General features: G+C 38.9%; 1 protein-coding gene across 50 annotated transcripts in view; it reads right to left on the bottom strand.

Moving 5' to 3' along the window:
* The window catches only part of TENM3 (teneurin transmembrane protein 3), a 2,581,468-nt gene that overhangs the window by 45,850 nt on the left and 2,513,595 nt on the right, over window positions 1–22,023 (bottom strand). For 36 of the 50 annotated variants that reach the window (XM_085000902.1, XM_021076354.2, XM_085000908.1 and 33 more), the window contains 5 exons: window positions 21,016–21,277; window positions 16,455–16,722; window positions 14,746–14,889; window positions 8,939–9,188; window positions 8,209–8,229 (listed from right to left, as the gene is read on the bottom strand). In XM_085000902.1, coding sequence (XP_084857028.1) covers window positions 8,209–8,229; window positions 8,939–9,188; window positions 14,746–14,889; window positions 16,455–16,722; window positions 21,016–21,277 — 945 coding nt within the window. The remainder of the gene's footprint in view (window positions 1–8,208; window positions 8,230–8,938; window positions 9,189–14,745; window positions 14,890–16,454; window positions 16,723–21,015; window positions 21,278–22,023) is intronic. The other 14 variants (XM_021076369.2, XM_085000924.1, XM_085000922.1 and 11 more) reach the window with 1 other exon arrangement.

Genomic DNA, 22,023 nt, shown 5'->3' with positions numbered 1-22,023 from the left:
AGCCAAACCCAAAACACCTCGCTTCAAAAATGGAAAATAAAATGCAGCATCATATCTATTTTGGTTGCTCTACGGTAACCAGGAACGTATTCTGATGCAGTTGCAGTGTTTGTCCTGAGCTATGGAATTAAAAACTCAGGTGAGACTATTTAAGGGTAGGCGGCAGCCTTAGTGGATTAATGCAGAGACAGAATGCTGGGTCCATTCCTTTCATTGTTATTATTATTATTATCATTATTTTGCTTTTTGGGGCAGCATCTGCAGCATATGGAAGTTCCCAGACTAGGGGTCAAATCGGAGCTACAGCTGCTGGTCTATGCCACAGCCACAGCAATGCCGGATCCTCCCACTGAGCGAGGCCAGGGATCGAACTTGAGTCCTCATGGATACTAGCTGGGTTCGGTACCACTAAGCCACAATGGGAAAGCCTCACTTTCATTTTTAAAGTTGCAAATTAAAGTGTTCTAAGACCTGTCTATGAATTTGGTGATGTACAGACATTGGATCACAATACAGAGTGCCTCAATTTTATTAATATATATTAGTGCAAATACAAAATACTTTGTGTCCTGTAAAAAAAAATGGTAAGACCAACATCAAGGAATGGACGACTGATGACATATTGTTGAAATGGAAAGATTATCTCCTTACAAACACTGAATACCATAGTCTTGGAATTTATGTAATTTTGCACCATGTGAAAATATTGTCTTTTGAAAAAAAAAAAAATTCTGAAAAGAGTTCAAGTGACTTCAGAGTTCCCGTTGTGGCTCAGTGGTTAACGAATCCGACTAGGAACCATGAGGTTTCGGGTTCGATCCCTGGTCTTGCTCAGTGCGTTAAAGATCCGGCGTTGCCGTGATGTGGTGTAGGTTGCAGACGTTGCTCGGATCCTGCGTTGCTGTGGCTCTGGCATAGGCTGGTGGCTACAGCTCCGATTCGACCCCTAGTCTGGGAACCTCCATATGCCACAAGAGCAAGCCCAAGAAATGGCAAAAAAAAAGACAAAAAAAGACGGAAAAAAAAAAAAGAGTTAAAATGATTTGGTGTCTCAACAAAGATGTCAACTGATAGGAACTCACTAGATTCCACAAGTCATTTGATGACAAACTTGGCTTTAACTCATATATTGTCATTTATTCTCTCTTTACACACACACACACACACACACACACACACACACACACACACACAAATTATACCCTTGTTTCCATTTATTTTGCATGCAGATATTTAAAATATGTAATATAAATCTAACTAAATGAAAATATTTATTCTAAACAATGGCGCAGTAGTTTTCCCATTACTGGTTAGGTTCTAATGAAGCAATTCCCACCACTTAATGCTCTTCCTTTTAAGTGGTGAATACATGTCCTTGATCACACCTGTAAGATTCTATTGCAAAAGTCACAGATTCTATCGTCTACTAGTGTTTCTCACATTGGTAGAGGGGACAGCTGGATGCACATGGGTCTGCAGAGACCTTCTGCCATAGAAAGCAGTGATGGTGAGGTTAGTATACAGAGAAATACCAGGGCACACAAAGGCCCGAATGCCTTCAGATTCTGGGTCTTATTTCCAGCCTTTAATATCTTTTAGCGACGAGAGACAGATGGGAGCAAGAGGTCTTGAGTGTGTAAATATGTGTGGAAGGGCAAAAGAGTGGAAAGCGCTATGAGGAACTCATAAAGAGATGCAAGCATCTGACATAAAAGCATTTCAGAACCACTGGGTTATAGAGAAGGATCAACTTGTCATGCTCAGTGTCATTATATCATTTTTTTCTAAGTTGATGCCTGAAATTTTAAATGCAGCAAGACATATTGTGTTCTTTAATGTGGGAGTTTATTACTTTGCAATGGAGCGAAAAGTTCCATATCGATATAACATTCAGAGCAATTTTTATAGAGGTTTGTTCCCCCTAAAATCAGTCTGATAGCGGCAGAGCTGATCTTCCAGGTATGTACGTAGAGTTGGTGGTGGAGCTATCACTCAATCAAGCTGGTTCTATTTTGGAAGACATGACATTGAAGAGATTCTCTAGTTTTTCCTACCTTCCTGATATATACTAATAATGAATGATTGTATGGTTGATTATAAATATGTACACACACATTTTATTTTCTTGCCAGTTGTATCTATCAGCCTGACCCCTGAACCAGATTGCATGGATAGCTTCATCACTAACCATGTGACCTTATCTAACCCACCTCTGCTTCAGATTCCTTATCTGTAAAGGTGATAATAATCATATTTCATAAGATGCCTAGAGGAGTACATGAATTAACACAAGTAAAATTCTTAGAACAGTGCCTAGAGCATAAAATGTACTCAGTAAGTATTAGCTTTATTACTATTGGCTTTTGTCCTCTCTCTTCTTACACTGCAATGTCTTTTGCCTTATAACTCTAGCCAGTGTAGAAGTATAATAATCATTATTAACTAACTAAACTATAACCCGCCCTCTCAAAATGTAAATAAGGAAAAAATAATTATCTAAACTTGGATAGGTTCACATTTATTTTCTTAGTCCTGCTGTTATATTTAACATCCAAAACTATTAAAAAATGCAGATCTTTCTTAAAAATATCACTTGGGGGTTTTCTCTTGTGGTGCAGTGGGTTAAGGATCTGGTGTTGTCACTGAAGCGGCTTAGGTGATTACTGTGGTGCGGGTTTGTGGGCTGGGGAACTTCCACATGCCATGGGTGTGACCAAAAAATTAAAAAAGTGACTGGTTGTCATTAACATATAAAAAAATAAAAAAGCAATAAAGTGACTGGTGTCATTAAATTTAAAAAAATCACTTGGAATTGTTTCTAGAGTAATAATGACGAAAGTAAATGAATAATGCATTCTTTTTCATGATGTTCCTCATTTTGAGAAAAAAAAAAAAACAGATTTCTGAGATGGCTGCTTGAGTAGCAGTGGCACGTTTTTTAGCTAGAGGGCATGAGTTTTCTTGGTGCCAAAATAATGGACATTTGAGTCATCAGCTTTGCCTTTACTGGCATCACTTTTATTCCAGTGGGTCTATAATAAGAGTAGGTCCAAAGTGATACTTTATATTTGCTATTTCCTGTCCTAAAGCGTCTCCTTCCTTGAAGGCACAAAAGTTTCTAAATCAAGCACTGTATGCCCATGGCGTTAAAAAGTCCGCCAAATGAAGGCTGTCATTTTGCACAGAACACTATTGTCCAGAAGAACAAATGTGAGGAGTTTGTGGCCCCAGAGAACACAACTTGCACCTGGAAATACTCCCCAGAGAATGGCAGGAAACCAGAGCCAGGCCATTCCTTGCAGTGCAGCCTGGCATGGCAAATGACAGCTGCTTCTTGGGTCCCAGCCTCCCCTAAATGAAAGAAGGAATCAGGGCTGTAACGCTAAAAGAAAAAAAAAAAAGAGAATTTGGAAATTTTAGTAACAGGCTGGTGGCAAGAAGCTCTGAGCCACGAGTGCCTGAGATTCAAGAACATCTGATTTAAGCACAGAGTTATCTGATGGGGGCACTGATTCTTGCCCTTCCAACTTCCTGAAAAGCCCAAGCACTGGAGAGGCTGGGGTGGCGGTACAATGGGTGATGGCACTTTGAGATCAGTAATATACATCTCCTGGGAAAAACATGAGGCTGTGATGACTACATACAGCCACTGGCAGCTGGGGTGCAGGAATTTACAAAGTTTGGGTTTTGGGGGAAATCTCTGCTCAGCAGAAAGACAGCACAACAATTTTGCGTGACTGCCTGAGATTTTCGTTTCAGAAAGGATTACTGTTTCAGAAAGGATTACACTCACATTGTGGCAAATAGCAGCAAAATCAAGAAACTGAGATCAAGTCAGGAACCTTTACGACACTGGACCCTGATTCTTAACTCATCCTGAATTGCCTAGATCATCACAATTACCAAGCCAGCTTCTCTATGTCTTACTCAATTAGACACGGATCCAGTGGTTAAGTGCAAACTAGATTTGCTCATTTGTTCTGTCATAATTCAACCTTCTTAGACTAGAGAAATATTTGCAAAGAACAAGCTATAGAATAGGTATTACTCGTGCTTTTTATCTTTTTAGTTGGGAATTGCACCACAGTCCTTAGAACACCAGTGTCTGAAGGAGCATACGTTCCAATGATGTATAAAATTAAACTGTGATTTTCTGGCTAATACAAGACTGTTTAGATTACTGTAAGCAGAGCTTTGGGATGTCATATTTTTAAATGTGTGCTTTATTTTTAAATATAAGTCAATGAGAAGTGCTGAATCAGGTTTTTACAGCTTTGTATCTAAACTTTAATTGGTTCAAATTCACAGACCTGTGATTGACACTTTCTTTGATCTTTTAATTGGTAATATAAAATTCACAAAGTTGATTTTTAGGCTTACATGTTTAAATGCCCCTTGGCTGATATTAGTTAATTAATTTAATTTCCTTTATTCTGGAATTTTAAAGAATTGGAACAGGGATGAGCTAAAATTTACTACCTATAAAAGGGATCTGTCAGCAAACTAATGCAATAAACATCATAGGGGGAAATGTTTAGCAAATTTAAAAAAAAACTTCTATTTTTAAGCATTTCAGAAGCTACCATTCATATGAAAAAGTTAATATGTTGGGTAGTATTTATATCTATTCATTAAAGTACAGCCAGATTCTTTGATTTGATATAATGTTAAATTTGGTACAGTACTTGTAGAATTTACAAAATACACTGAATTTTAAAATAATGAATATTGGCTTTATATTTATTTTCGATATTTTTACTAATTATTTCTCCCCTTAGTCCAATTAATGACACTGTTGATAGGCTCTGAATCATAGGAAGAGGATCAGAAGCATTTTTCTACTTACTTAACCATTAACAACTGACTCACTGTTCATTTTTACAGATTTAGACATATTTTTCTTTTTCTTCTATCACCTATTCCCAATCCTTTCATGACTTTTATGCTAGGCAGGAAAGTGGAGATAAGGAGAAAGCCAAGTGGGATTCTATCAGCTGGTAAAGGGAAGATGATATAGGTGGGTAAATAGGAGAAGGCATCTGAAAAGAATTTTAATTTTTAAACTAAAAGAAGCTCCAGCGAGCTGAAATATCTTGGTTTTGTTAGGTCAATTAGCAAACGAAATCCCTATTTTTGTCAATGATTCTGTCAACCCTTTCATGACTTGGATTCAAAAGCCTTGGTTGTTTTCCACACCTTCCTCTTTTTCATCACCCATATACAGTGTGTCCATTTTTTGCCTTCCTTTATTTTCGGGGTGATTTCCTCCATGGCTAGTCAGACTATCTTAGGTACCAGGCATCTCATGGTTTCGAGTAACAGCTTTCCAACTGATCTTCAAGTCATCCTCAACACTGATGCCAGCTTCACCTTCGTAAAAGGCCACTTTGAGATGCTGCTACCTTGTTCAAGATCAGACAATGGTTCTCCACGGTCTGTTACCTTGAAGAAGGAGAGCAATTTCTTAGAGCAATCAAGGCCCTGAGCTACCTGAACCTAACCTGCCTTTCTACCTGGAACTCTCATTGCTAACAACACGGTAATTTGGGTTTGATCAAAACTACAATTTGAAGTGGATCGGGTTCCTCTTAAGACATGTTTTGTTCATCTCTTTTGAGCAAGTAACTTTATTTGCTGTAGCTTCTTTCTTCATGACTGCCCTCCTTTCTTCTTGTTGCTCTATTTAAGCAAACTTCATTTTCAGACCAGTGTCAAATACCAACCCTTTTACCACACTCCCATCTCCCAGTAAGCTTCCTCCATAGGATTACTCTCACAGTACAAGCCATAGATATAATTAAGTGTCAAAAATGATAATGATGATGTCACTTAGTCTGTTACATGTACATCTTGTTTCCCTTCCTGGGCTGTGAGTTCTGAGAGTATGGACTTTGTCTCACACTATTTTCTGTCAAAGTGTGTAGCACGTGGTAAGCGATCAGTTAACATAAAGATGAATATCACTTAAACCCCCAAACCAGTGTGTTTTACATGCAAGGTGCATACAGGAAAGACAGTGCATACACATTTAGCCAGAAGACTGTACAGAGGAGATAACAGACAGGATCATGAGAGAGGGATTACAATGAGTATCACTGCCAGACATCACGAGTTAGTACGGGATGAATTCATATTATGAAGAATTGTTAATAACAATGTAGCTCTAACCTCACAGATTTTTCTTTCCAGAGAAAGAGATTATACTTCTAATTAATTCGTCAAATGATTGTAAAATAAATTTAGCTTTTTGCATATCTGGGGGATTAGCCCATAGAGACCAAACCATTTGGATAGATAAAGACTAGAGTTCCCTTGTGACACAGTGAGTTAAGGATCCTGCATGGTCACTGCAGTGGCTCGGGTGTTGTTGTGGTGAGGGTTTGACCCCTGGCCTGGGAACTTCCACATGGGCGCGGCCAAAAAAATTTTTTAAATTAAAAACAACAACAACAACAAAAAACTGGGTGTATGGGGTACTGCCAAGAACACACTTTTTAGCATAGTTCAAGTGTCTGCTCCCCATTTCTTTCTTTTTTTCTCTTTTCGGCCACCCCTGCGGCATGTGGAAGTCCCTGAGACAGGGATCAAACCTGCACCACAGTTGCAGCCAGCACCACAGCTGAGGCAACGCTGGTTTCTTAACCTGCTGTGCCACACGGGAACTTCCCCAATTTTCAGTTATGTATCTTGGGGAAGATGTGTAACCTTCCTGAGCCTCCATCATTTCCTATTGTAACCCTGACAGATCGTGACAGACTGTTCTGCGGGTCTGCAACACCGTCTATCTGGGACCGTGCCTGGCATGTAACAGGCCAGCTTGTTAAAAGGTAGCTGCTTTGATATTTTTTTTCCTGTATTGCCTCTAGCGTTTTCGCATTTATTGGGTGTACGCACCAGTTTGTCTTTTCTCCACAGTTACTAAGAGGGCAAGGCCTGGAAAGTTTTGATATCCTGCTGTGGTTTCTAAAAGCGGAGCGCAGCATGCTCAGAAGTCTGGAGGAATTCCGTGTTAATTTTTACATGTGGCTGGACTATTAGCTGACAGCGTAAGATCAATAGGGGATCTCAGAAAAAGGTCTTGGGACCAGGCCTGGTCACACTGACAGGCAGCAGCTGCACATCTTTCAGTAGAACCTTTTTTTCCCCCTACTTGTCAATCTCTGCACAATAGTTGAGTTGAGTCATGTGGATTTATTCATCTCAAGGACCTCACATAAATTACTGCTAATTTTTCTACCCAATACCATTTTATTAGCTCTTTTAATGGCCACGCTAGATTTAGCATGTCCAATAGGTCTTCCTTTTTGCTAGCTTTATTTTCAGACATATTTTTCTCCCTTTTGCTGTCCTGAGGAAAGTTTTCAGCCCAAGGCATCCATTCACAAGCCTGCCCTGTCCCTTTTCCAGCTAAGGGTACAGAATAAATAGAATCTGCAAAACTTTTGAGCCTATACATTTGTCTCACCCATATTCATTCTTAGTCTGGAGAAAAGTTTTTGCTTTCACAATAACGTCAATGGAAACACTACTTAAAACTCAAACCTAGCAATTCTTTCAACTTAGGAAAATACACAGTTTAAATGGGTTTTAAATATACAGTTTAAACAACAGCAGTGATGAATTTACCAGGAAGCCAATAAACCTTAACCTTTAGGGCCCCTTTCCTGATATGGGTTCCTTCCAAACCCCCTGGCAGCATCTTCACAGAATCTTATGTTTTAAAAATTTTGCCAAGGTAAACTCTTTTTAGATTTTTTTTTTCCTGAAGCAGAGTCCTCCAAATTGAATAAGCTTTGGGCCCAATAAACCAGGATCTTCCCTGGCTATTGTTCAAACTAAACTTTCCTTAAACTCTCCCAATAGTGCTTCAAATTATGTTCTGTCCAATAAGGCTTAGAGTTGGTAACAAAAATGTATAGATTTCTTCTGTTGTTGTTATACAGGTGTTCATTATAATAATTTTTTTGGTGATAAAATTCACTTTAGTGCCAACTTGAAAATTTTTTTTCCAATTACACTGCGCAATAGGATTTGCAGTCTGTTGTACAGTAAAGGTTCACTTGAGCAGTTTTCATTCCTTAGCTGTTCTGTGATACTGAGTTTCCTCTCTCATGATGAAACCTTCTTAGAAAACAATGTCAGAGAGTCACGTTGAAATGGAAAAAGGACATTTGAAAATACACGAAAACCTTTAGGAAACATGCTTACCTATGTCTAAAATCTTTATTTCTTGGTGGAAGCAGATAAAAAAGGTGGAGAAAAAAAAAGCGTAGTTAGAAAGGTTTCTAAAATATAATGAGCTGAATACTGAGATTTTAATTATTTTATGGAAAATTGCTAACTTAAGCAGAAATAACACTGGAAATGAATTTTGTAGGTCAAGGCTTAGCAAATAATTTACAGAATAGGCGGATTTTGATAATCACACTTAAATGAGCAAAGCAAAAACAATTTGTTACTTTAACTACTGGCATTCTGGCTAATGGGTTAACCCAACTTGAAGATCTAACATTTTAGTTAAAAGTTACAGGCTTAGTTTGTTTGCTGTTATGTCCCAATATTGCTGGAAAATAGTTTACACCTTAATTTCAACCAATGTGAAATACAAAAGCAAGAGCCTATATTACAAGGTTACTTTAAAGATAACTAAAGGGATTTAAAATCCTAGTTCTATTCTCTTGGAATATAGCAAGTTCACTGAAACCAGTGAGATGTTTGGCACATGCGGTGACTTTATACACTCTTATACATTTACGGCACAATATACACTGGTTGTGTTTTTCCCAACTTTAACCAAGAATTTAACTTCTTCCTAAGGAGAATTTGAAACACTGGAAAGGTATGTTTAAATAACTCAATGATTACACTAGATTCAATACTTTTTAAAATACAGGTACGTTTAGCATTGATCAGAATCCCAAACTGAGGAGAGACATACCTTAGTTCCAGAACACTTGTTACGTTTCCAGAAGGGAAAATCCGCCGGACATAGTTGAAATCCCCTACATACAGACTGCCATCGATCCCACACGCTAGTGCCACTGGGGCCAAGAGCTTATTCCCATCAGCTTGACCATTGCAACTTGGGCATGAGATGCTGCGTCTTCGTCCATTGCCCATGATGCTACTCATGACTGGGGGCTGCTGGGAGATAAACTGATTCTCCCCATTTCCCTTGTACAGTATCCCTAGGAGAAAGAACATGCATTCTTCTTACACTAAAAGGAGTAAAGATGAAAAGTAAACATGTTTGTGGTGGAAACAAAAATCCAGTGCCTTTTAGATTTGGACTGCAAAAACCTTTATTTAAAGTTCTACCAGGAAATCCCATTGTGGCTCAGTGGGTTAAGAATGCGACTAGTGGAGTTCCCGTCGTGGCGCAGTGGTTAACGAATCCGACTAGGAACCATGAGGTTGCGGGTTCGGTCCCTGCCCTTGCTCAGTGGGTTGACGATAAGGCGTTGCCGTGAGCTGTGGTGTAGGTTGCAGACGCGGCTCGGATCCCGCGTTGCTGTGGCTCTGGCGTAGGCCGGTGGCTACAGCTCTGATTCGACCCCTAGCCTGGGAACCTCCATATGCAGCGGAAGTGGCCCAAGAAATAGCAACAACAACAACAAAAGACAAAAAGACAAAAAAAAAAAAAAAAAAAAAAAAAAGAATGCGACTAGTGCCTGAGGATGCAGGTTCAATCCTTGGCCTTGCTTAGTGGGTTAAGGATCTGGCACCGCCTTGAGCTGTTGTGTAGGTTGCAGACTTAGCTCGGATCCCATGCTGCTTTGGCTGTGGTATAGGCCAGCAGCTGCAGCTCTGATTTTACCCCTAGCCTGGGAACTTCCACGTGCCACAAGCGTGGCCCTGAAAAAAAAATAAAGTTTTATTGCAAAGTGCTCCATTCTATTACCTAGCATAAGATATTATATGACAAGATACAAAGGATAGATCTAAAAAATACTGTCCATTATGGATTTAAAAAATGTTTGGTGAAAGAAACAAAGGACCAACCAGAAAAATTAAGCACCCAAATTGCCATCATCAGTGATTCTCAAATTTGGCTACACACTGGAGCTGATGGGGGGCTGTAAAAAATACTGACGCTGGGATCTCACACTGAGGGATTCTGCTTTAATTGGACTGGGGTGCAGGCTTGGCATGGAGATTTTTAAAAACTCTCCAGAGGATCTTAATGTGCAACCAAATTCTCCACACGATGGGAATAGCAAGTCTGCCTAACCGTTAAATGGGGTTGGAAATATTATGTTAATACAAGTAATAAAAATGTGAACCATAAATATGAATTTCTTCTTTATGAATTTATCATTTATTTTTAAAAAGTTAAGTGTACTTTATGGAAAACAAAGGTAGAAAATATGTACCAAACCTGGAGTTCCCATCGTGGCTCAGTGGTTAACGAATCTGACTAGGAACCATGAGGTTGCGGGTTTGATCCCTGGCCTCGCTCAGTGGGTTAAGGATCCAGTGTTGCCATGAGCTGCAGTGTAGGTCGCAGATGTGGCTCAGATCCTGCATTGCTGTGGCTCTGGTGTAGGCTGGCAGCTACAGCTCCGATTCAACCCTTAGCCTGGGAACCTCCATATGCTACAGGTGTAGCCCTAGAAAGACGAAAAGAAAAAAAAAAAAAAAAAAAGAAAGAAAATATGTACCAAACCTTCAATATACTACTATACCGTCAAAGAATATTCTTCTTGCTTATACTTCAGTCTGATACGAGAATGCATGTACATGCAGTTATTCGAAATTTCAGACATTACAAAATTGGCAAGGGCAGTTCATTATTTAAAGTGAACTCTGCCTTTAGACATGAAAGTGCCCATTATTTGAAGGCAAAATGCCAGTCTGCACCATTGTGGTCCTCAGTGAAGTTCTGAGAAAAAATCCTAAATAAATATTAAATATATTCATAGTTAGAAACTAGATTTGAGATTCTAATTTTATTCATTTACCATTGTTATATTATAGATCATTGGTTCCATCTTGGTCCAGTGTAACTCAAGGGTCAGTCATTATTGTTCCATATCAATTCAAGACCCTTCTCAATGTGTTATCATCTATAAACCACATGCTGATTTTACTTTTTAACAGATATACTGTTAAAGGAATCAACACATGAAAGTACAAAAAGGAAACTTGAGAAAGTGTTTTATCTTCTCACTTTGGGATAATTTTAAAGTGAAGAAGAGATCAGAATAATTATGTTCCCCTTACAGCTCAGCACATTTTAGGTGAATTCTGTGATTACTTTTTTAATGCTTTGCTCTTTGGGTGATGTAATAATCATAGCAAATTTACATAAAGAAAGCAGGATTGATAAAACAGGTTTATTCAAATTTAGAGAAAAGAAATCTAAATAAGGCTGGATCATAACGACAGATGAAAGGCATTTTGCCTTGAATATTCAAAGAATACATTAATGATCCCTAAAATCTCTCTTTTCGTGATTACATTATTTGACAATTACGGGACTATAATTTCCTAGAAGAGCCAGTTCTGTAATTTTCATCAGAAGAGTCCTACAAGTCAGCCTAGTGCTCTACTGCATCTGATTTATTCAGTCATTAGAACGACTGGCTCTTCATGATTCTCCTCTATTATGACAGAACAGAAAGATGAACATTAGAATATTTATTTCCATGTTCCAGGGTGCCTGCACAAACACCTGTCACTATCTACATTTTTGCCTTCTCTTCTTCCTTAATATATTTCCATAACTCATCCACCTTGTCACGATTACAAATCACTTTGTTTATTCAATTAGACACATGTCACTTTGAAAGGCCACTACTTGTCAAGCTGTTCTTGGATAAAATTTGAAATCACAATCAGTTCACTCTGTGAATTAGGTTACCTCGCATTTGAAAATAACATATTTTTCATAATTTAGAACCTTTTTTGGAGAACAGAATTTAGAGTAGTCCGGTTTTTACACTTGACCTGATAGTTTAATAAAAGTTAACTATGTTATTCTCTGGTAGAATGTGTGTGTCCGTATTTTTATTATATACACACACAGAATATTTATGAGTTTCTTTTTTTTCTTTTTATGGCTGCACCTGCATGGCATATGGAACTTTCCTGGCCAGGGACTGAATCCAAGCTGCAGCCTTGACCTACCCTGCAGTTGCAGCAACGCCTGGTCCTCTAACCCACTGCGCTGGGCTGGGGGTCTCTGTAGTGACCCAAGCTGCTGCAGTCATATTCCCAACCCATTCCTGGTTTCCCTATGAGTTTCTTAATCTTCCTGAATTCTACACTGCGTGTTGGGTATCATAACTGTTGGACTGCAGAGATGTGGGCTTTCCCGAAGCTCTTCGCTATAAGCCTTTTGACTGGTTCATAATCTCTTGGGTGAAATCCCGAGGCTGAATGTTTATGAACTTTGCGCTCTATTCTCATTATAACTAAAATGCATGTGAAGAGGTTTTCCTCCAGTTTTGTTTGTAAAGAACTTCTGAAGGAGTACAGAGATATGTCAAACCATGTGAAATCTCATTTTGGAGAATGTAAACAAGAGCAGCCACTGGCATGGTTGGCACGTGGCTTTGCATTTTGAAAGACCGCAATTAAGACTTGTGTTACTAACAGAACAGACTGTAACTACTACTGCTTCAGACACTGCTGATGGCTGGAGGGTACACACGGAGCTTCCTCCTTGGTTGAAAGGCCAACGTTTCCAAAGTGTGTGCTGCATGTGGCACTAGTTATGGGCTGTGCTCCCGACCATATGGGGCACACAGTGAATTAAATCTGATGTCTAGGACACAGCTGGAAAGGGAGAAGAGCTCAGTACTGCTATAAAACAGAAAAGGTGTGAAGGGTTTTTCTGTTTTGTTTTTTCCTTACTATTGATTTGCTCAGTATGATTCTTTTCTGGAGGTAAAACACCAGCATTTTCAAGCCCTGGCTTGGAAAATACTTTTTTTTTTAAATTTTTTATTTTTAGGGCTGCACCTGCGGCATATGGAGGTTCCCAGGTTAGGGGTTGAATCAGAGCTACAGCTGCCAGCCTACACCACAGCTCACAGCAATGCTGGATCCTTCACCCACTGAGCAAGGCCAGGGATCAAACCTGAAACCTCATGGTTCCTAGTTGGATTGTTTCTGCTGCGCCATGACCAGAACTCTCTGGAAACTACTTTTGATTTAGTACATTTGAAAGGTTAAAATGTATCCTCTTCAATAAACTTTTTTTTTTTTTTTCTCAACAACAACAAAAAAAGGAAAACTAACATCAGGGAGTTCCCATCATGGCTCAGTGGTAATGCACCCAACTAGTATCCATGAGGACTTGGGTTCAATCCCTGGCCTCGCTCAGTGTGTTAAGGATCTGGTGTTGCCATGAGCAGTGGTGTAGGTTTCAGATGCAACTCAGACCCTGTGTTGCTGTGGCGTAGCTACAGCTCTGATTTAACCCCTAGTCTGGGAACTTCTGTATGCCGCAGGTGTGGCCCTAAAAAGACAAAAACCAAAAACAAACAAACAAACCCCATATACATACACACACACAAAAACCAACATTCATCTGAAAAAGTGGCCATTAATCATAGTTAAATATTATTTGCACTGGATGTTCAATTCCACATTCTGAGCCTTCCAAAAACCTCCGCTAAGACAAAAGCTGGATGATTTTAACAGGACCCTGAAATGTCCTCTGACTATATGTCAAAGGAGAGCAGAGTCACTGGCATGGTAGGCTTTAGCACAGGAGGCTATAGCAAGCAAGTCACCTTAAGATGCTGCCTTTCTAGCAAAGTAGCTATAAATGATCTGAGATGTAGCTAGCATGTGGTAAAGTGTTAGAAACACAGTGAGGACAAAACTGAATTTGTCTAATGTAAATAATCTTCTTTATGAGATAAGGCTGACTGCATTTTACAAGTAATTTATCTTTTTTTGGTTTGTGAGATCTGGCATGTTTTTTCAGAACAGATTTACTTATAATGTCTACTACAAGTAATATCATTGATTCTTGCTTTTTTTCCCCCTCAGATTAGTCATTTATTTTTCCCCTAATGTTTTCAAAGTCAATTAATAGTATAACCAATTTGAATAGAATTTTCCCTCCTCAAATCCAGTCTAAAAAGAACTGAAAAAAGATTCTAGATACTCAGAATAGACTCATTATTTAAGGATTAAGACCTTTTAGAAAGCTTTTGGTGAAATCACTCTGAATTTTATTTTTTCCTTACTTAAAAAAAAAGTGCCCCTCCCTCCATTTTTCTTTAATGTCCCTAAAGCACTTTGGATCAACTCACTGACTTTCTGGGAAAACTATGTTGGTGATCAACGTATGAACACTATGAAGTGTATTATGTACCTCCTACTTTAGGGGTTTATTTTTTTTGGTCTTTTTTTTAGGGCCGTACCCGCGGCATCCAGAGGTTCCCAGGCTAGGAGTCTAATCGGAGCTGTAGCCACTGGCCTACCCCACAGCCACAGTCACGCCAGATCCGAGCTGTGTCTGCGACCTACACCACAGCTCATGGCAAAGCTGGATCCTTAACCCACTGAGCCAGGCCCAGGGATCGAACCCGCAACCTCAGGGTTCCTAGTCAGATTTGTTTCCGCTGCGCCATGATGAGAACTCCTACTTTAGGATTTTATGGTCTTTAAAAATATACTTTTTCCCTCTACTAATTCTGATCATACAGCATGCATAGGATCAAATGTTGGTCCAATTTAATCAACCTGAAGGTGAGCAATATTAACTCTCCGTGAACAAGATCTTACCGTTCTGAACATCCAACACGTGATGTTTATTTAACGTCCAGCCACCCATGTTGGAAGCATCTAATTCATAGCCTTGCAAAATGGCAGTTCTTTTCTCCCACAGAGTCAGGTCCAAGCACGACTCATACTCATATCCAACAGACACTAGAATCAAAACAAATCATGGTTCATCGTTCCCAACTACAGGCAGAAAGGTAAAATTATTTTACTTTTCTGATAAAACAGCTTTTTTCCCCCCACAGATGTGCTCTGAGACTATATTTCCACTTATTTTTTTATAAACTCTATTTCTTTATATGAGAAGGTTTGGTCATATAAAAGGTGTTTTTTCTTAAAAATGATCTATAGATATTGTTTTTGTACTGATTTAATAGAAAACGAGAATTTTTTTCCCCATACCACCTTTTCACCGGGGTTCACAGGACAAAATGAAGTTCTTATTGGGCATCTGGTTAAGTCCTTAGAATGGATAAATCAGCCCCAAATGGTGATCAGATGACAACTAAAAAATAATATTTGTTGTCTGAAAAACTAGAGATATTTAGTTTCCAAGAGTATTAAGTTATAGAAAATAGTTATAGTAAGTATGGTTCAATTTAGCAAAAGAGATGGCCAGATTATGACATTCCATTTACATACTATTATCAGGAATGAACAGTAAAGCTACCAGTAAATTAATATCAACAAATCACAAATGAAAAATTTTAACATTCACAATAAAACATGGATTTTATTTATTTATTTATTTATTTATTTATTCATTTTGTCTTTTTGCCATTTCTTGGGCTGCTTCTGAGGCATATGGAGGTTCCCAGGCTAGGGGTTGAATCAGAGCTGTAGCCACCGGCCTACGCCAGAGCCACAGAAATGTGAGATCCGAGCCGCGTCTGCAACCTACACCACAGCTCTTGGCAACACCAGATCCTTAACCCACTGAGGCACGACGGGAACTCCAAAACATGGATTTTAAAATTTAGAACAAAGTGAAGAGAGAAGTGGCAATTATCTGATTGATTTGAACTACTTATAGTCCAAACTACATATCAATTTCAGGATAAAATGTCCATTACATTTTCAGGTAACAGCTAATAGAACAAAACACATGTTATCCTTTAGTTTTTGATGTTTGGAGCCTGAGCTTGAATCTACACTATGCATTTCTCAACAGGTCAAACTCTGATTGTGTTGTCCAGTCATTTAGTGAAACACTTTGATTTTTTTTTAAACATCCTTCCATTGAATTGACTAGTCCTTCCACTCAAAAAGAGCTGAATGAATTTTTGGACACAAATGTTGTCTGATGTCTGATCATCATGTGTCGAAACTACACTTGTTGTTAGATGCTGAAAACATGAAAAATGATAAGGGAAGCTAAGGAATAAAGTTATAAGGGAAAGAAGAAAATGAAAAAAAGGGGCACAACAAGGAAAAAAACACGAAAGAAGAAGGATATGACAACCTGAAATCTAGAACATTCTCTCAAGATGTAATTTCTGCCAGAAAAATTGATACTTTCTCCTTTCCATCAGACGGAACACATTCCTTTTTCCCATGATAGATCTTAACCAACCAGTTGGTAACTTTCCTGGGCAACCTACTGGCTTCCTCTCTGCTTACCCGTGGATTTCCATGGGTTACAGTTAATTTTATATTAGTTCTGACGTCAAGACAGTGTTTTCGTGCAGGATACATATTTACATGGAACTTACCAACAGCTTCAGATAGACCATAGACTTTTTGATTATAGGCATCGGTTTTATCCCATATGAAAGTATAGGCCAAGTTTGGTGAGGCAGGAAACCACTTCTGAAAGAGTCTTCCCACTACAGCTACCATAAGATGAACCTTCATTAAATTAAATGGGATAACGGACTGGGTCATGGTAATCTTGAGTACTGACTTATATCCTGCAGCTCTGGAACTCAGGTAGGAAAGTTTCAAATCTGTTCCTGGAATTGTGGTTTCTTCGTGGAGTACCTAGGTTTGAAGAAAGCAGAAGCTTCATCCTGTGATCATATATGACAATTAGGTAAGTTACATTGAAAAGAACAAGGCAGAGCAACTAAAATAAGACACTGAAGAGTCATTCTTCACAACCATGCGTTTGAGATGCTATCTTATTCAATAATTAAAAATAACTCCTAGGCTTACAACATCTTACTGTAAAGTGCAAGGCTATCTATGTTTAAGAACCTGCCTCAGGACCTCACCATTTTCTCCACTAAGAATTAAATAGCATTATCAAATGCTTTCTCATCTAATCCTATCAATATTCATTATTCAGACTTGACTATCTTTTCTTGTTAGAAAAATCTTAGAATAGTGATTCAGTGTTCAGCAGTGTTTCTCCTACCCCCGACAAACTCCTTTCACATAAAACAGTTAGCAATGATGTATATTGGTCATACACATTTTAATAACATAAGCAGAACCCCTGCTACGGAGGGTGTAGCTGTCAGTTCCAATATAAACAAGCACACAGTTGGAAATAGCACAAAAGAATGGGCTAAACAAACTTCCATTCTAGCCTGTGAGTCAGTGTTGGCTGGATGAGGGATGTGATGCAATATAGTACATTCAGAAAACAGTGCTGTGCTGTAACAGATTCACCACTTCATTAGGGTTGGTGTTTTCCTTACTAAACGTGTTGACTGTCTTAAGCAAAATAGTTTATGAACACTTGGAAGCTTTATTAATCTCAGGGAAACCATTACATTTAAGATTGACAGTACTTTTGTAGAACTGTAGGGTCCAGGGTGAATAATCTGAACAGATCTCACTGGTCTATCATTGGGGTGAAATACTAATGGATTAGTTTGAAAAAGAGATTCTGTGACTCTTTTTTTTTTTTTTGGTCTTTTTAGGGCCGTACCTGTGGCATATGGAAGTTTCCAGGCCAGGGGTTAAATCAGAGCTGCAGCTGCCAGCCTACACCACAGCCACAGAAACTTGGGATCCGAGCTTCATCTGTGACCTACACCACAGCTCATGGCAATGCCAGATCCTTAATCCACTGGGCAAGACCAGGGATGGAACCCGAGTCCTCATGGTTACCAGTAGGGTTCATTACCACTGAGCCACGATGGGAACTCCAATTCTGTCACTCTTAAATGGCTCTGAAAGTCTAAGTGATTGAAACCTAAGGCATATAATTTATTTTCAAAATAACTTCTCATAAGTTTGATATGTTTTTCTATCTGTAAGGCAGTCTTTCATTAATATATATTTCTGTCATCTTCTAGGAGTTGCTTCTGTATTTCAAAATATCATGTGTTATTTCTAATTTTAATAATTGATGACTATCCTTATTAGCCTCCTCCCATGGAACAAATATCTGTAATTCAGTTCATTAGAATACGTCTTTATCCTGGGCAATCTAATTTGACCTTGTTATTTAGAATTAGTGGGAAAAGTAAATTCAGCTGGAGTGGAAAAACCAACGATTAAGCCTATTTTGGCAAGCTGCATGATCTGTAAGCCCTGTTCTTGACCCGGTTAAACATTCAGTTTGAAACTATGTCCTCCTAGTTTTACTTTCCAAATTGGCCCAATCCATTCTCTAGTCTCATTTCCACAACCACTGTGGTTAGTGGGCTCTCTGCATCGGGATGCTGGATCCATGTGGAAATACAGTGAACACCAGCCTGTTCACTGATCTGTCTCCTTCTCTCCTTTATGCATTTTGTCACTTGAGTAAGCTTTAGAGAAATGCTGAACAATCTTCACGGGCCCCCTGGTTCCATATTACCTAGAGAATTCAAGGTCTCCCTTGTACAGTATTTTGGCCCCACCTTTAAACTGCTCACCAGTGTCTATACAACATCATTTATTTTCACCATTGTGCTGTGGTTTATACATTTTCTTTCATCTGAAATATCTTTTCCCACCTTTTTTTTTTTTTTTTTTGCTTTTCAGGGCTGCACTCGTTGCATGTGGAGGTTCCCAGGCAAGGGGTCGAATCAAAGCTACAGCTGCCAGACCATGCCAGAGCCACAGCAACACCGGATCCAAGCCGCATCTGCAACCTACACCACAGTTCATGGCAACACTGGATTCTTAACTCACTGAGCGAGGCCAGGGATCCATCCTACAACCTCAGGATTCCTAGTCGGATTCGTTTCTGCTGTGCCATGATGGGAACTCCCTTTCAAGGCCAGTCTCTTCAGTGATGCTTTCCTTGGCTTCCTTAGGAATTGACTGCTCTTTAGAAGTCCACAGTTCTCCATTCAAAGCTTTTTCACATTTAAAATGGCGGGATCCAAGTCTTGTTATTATTATTATTTTTTTAATCTTAGTAGAGTATCTTGTACATTATAGGTTCTTGGTAAATTTTTGCTAAAATGTTTACCGACTGTACGATGGAATGGGGAAAAAACTCTTCATGTATTCATGGAACTGTTGACTACTTGAAACCCATTTCAATAATTCGGTTTACTAGAAATTTGTCACCTAGAGATAGACCCTGCCTGTAGGTTAAAAATATACACGGGTAAAAAGTTCAGTGTTGGTGCAAGACGGACACTGGGGAGAAAGTATCAAACTGGATAAGGTTCCAGTGAATTTCCAGAGCCTTCAGCTCAAAGTCGGCTTGATCATTCTGCAGCAAATCATCGAGGTGTCTCTTCTGCATGATATCCACCTGGGAGCATTCTCCAGATTTGTTACATTAGAGCTTCTTGGATCATCTCTTCTTATTTCTGACTACATTCCCTCCCAATGGGATCTCATCCTATACTTTATTTCTAAAGCACTGACTAATGGCTCCCAAATTTTCACCTTTACTTCCAACCTCTTTCTGGGATGCCACTCTCACACGTCTGCCTCTTCCCACTTCTACCCTAATCACCTTCATCCAAGCCACTGTCATTTCTCTGACTACTGAGATTGCCTCCTGATTGGTCTCTTTGTTTCCATCCTTGCCCCAAACAGAATATTCTCAGCATAGTAACTATCAGAATCTTTTAAAGAAGGGAACCAGTAATTGTACTTGATCTGCTTAAAATCTTCCCACAGCTTCTCATTATTCAGTTGTAATTGGAAAAGTCCTTATTCTTGCCACTGTTTGCAATGATCTGTGGTCTCACCACCTTCCCTTCAGCCACACCTGCTGGCTTCTTGTCCATTCCTCAAACAAGCCAAGCATGTTCTTCTCTTGGACCTTTTGAACTTGCTCTTGTTCTACTTGGAATAACCTTCTATTTTCAGCATTTATTCCTTGTCTTCTTAAAGTTTCTGCTGAAATGTAATCTTATCAGAGAGCTATTCCTGGATTATACTTTATAAAACTGCACTTCCATCCACTTTAACTTACTTTATTATTTTTAAATAGGTCTTACTCACCACCTGACATATATTTATTTGTCTGTGGTCTCTCTCTCCCCATATGTTGGCAAACTTCTTGAAAGCAGGTGCTTCATCTGATTGGTTTACTGCTTTGTTCTGTTATAACAGAACAAGTATTCAACACATATTTGAAGAATGAATGTGGCAAAGCTGCTATGTGCCGTTCTGTTTCAAAGACCACATATTTTTACTTAGCTGTATACAAATGAAGTCCATTATTATTGTATCCAACGTCCTGCCTTTGAGATCTGAAAGTTTTTTTATAATTGGAAACATACAGGAAGGAAAACAATTGCCAGATATTTCAGCAGATACAATGCATACTGAAAAATATGGCTATTTTTAAAAAAAGTTATATAGTTTTATTTCCTGTGGAGAATAGGGCTTTATGAACTACAAGTTACTAGGACTTCAGATATGATTCCACGTTTTAAAAATAATGCCATGAGACAATTAATGGACATTTTCTGTTAAAAGTCATCTTTTCTAAAACATTTTTTGCTTATAATAGTTAAACAGTAAAATATTGAGGGTAACGACCAAGGTACACTTGGTAACAATGTCAAGAGTTCAGGTACATACATAGGCCCTAGGAACTTTTTTCAATGAATGAATAAATGAGCAAAGACATTATGAGCTGTTGAACTTAAGCTGGTTTTCTATTTGGCTACAATTAATAAAGAAATACAGACTTAGCAGGAAGAAAAGATATTTTGAATAGATCTTTAAGCAATGACTAGATACCCTCCTACACTGATGTCTGTTCTCGAATATACACATGCCCCATTCTACACATCATTCTCTAGGATTATTTAGGCTAGCACTGGAATTCTGCATTCCCTAACACAAACACACACAAAAATCCCATGGGAACCACAAGATCTGAAAATGGTTTATTTAAAAGCACCACCTGCTAGAATATTCTACCTGTGTCTCGGGGATGATGGGACTGTCTTCAGGAGAAGATCTAAAAAAGGTGGATAAAGGTGACGACACGATGATGGGATTTGGCCTCACAAAGCCGCTCAGATCACAGCTGGGAATGTCATTCTCTTCTTTCTTCATGACGAGGGTATCCATCACATAAAAGACATTCCATGGAATCCACACCGTGTGATACTGAGTGAGGAATGGGGAGCGCTCAAATACCAAAGTCAGAGAAGCTCCACCATTTGCCACCAAGTCAAACCTAAGAAGAAACAAGACATACTTAATAAATTACCTGGATCTCATATTACGCCTGGCATTCACCTCCTTAGATTCATAGGCTTTGTAGAGGAAACACACTTTTTCTCCCAACTTTTCTCTGAAACAGTTTCAAATCTTAAGGACTGTCCAAAGAATTATACAATGACCATCCATTCACCCTTAACCTAGATTTACTGACTTCTTAACAGTTTCCCAAATTTACTTTATCTATCTACCTATTCCCTCCTTTTCCAAAAGAGCCATCTAGGCTTAACTTGCTGATATTATAAAATATCATCCACAAATATCTCAGCATGAATCTTCTAAGACAAAGAACATTCTCCTATAAAAACCATGACACTTTTATTATGCTATAGAAAATGAAATCAACCTTTTTTTTTTTCCTTTCTTTTCCAGATGCCCCTGTGGCATACAGAATTTCCCGGACCAAGGGTCGAATCCAAGCAGGAGCTGGCACCTGAGCCACAGCTGTAGCAATGCCAGATCCTTAATCCACTGCTCAGGGGACCGAACCAGCGCCTTCACAGAGACAAGCCAGATCACTAGCCCTCTGTGCTACAGCAGGAATTCCAAAATCAACTTTTAAAGACTTATATTAGTATGTGATTTTACATTTCTGCCGCCATGTGCTATCCCAGATTTCTGAAGCGTAAAATTTGTTGTATTTCCATATTTAAAGGGACATTAAAACACGCTGGGTGGTATAAGAATGGCTAGTTTTTACAC

The sequence above is a fragment of the Sus scrofa genome, chromosome 15, assembly GCF_054392235.1.
Source record: "Sus scrofa isolate SSC_HxYL_T2T_F1_AM1 chromosome 15, Sscrofa_HxYL_maternal_Yorkshire_Landrace_v2.0, whole genome shotgun sequence".
NCBI lineage: Eukaryota > Metazoa > Chordata > Mammalia > Artiodactyla > Suidae > Sus > Sus scrofa.
This window is presented reverse-complemented; position numbering and strand designations above follow the sequence as displayed.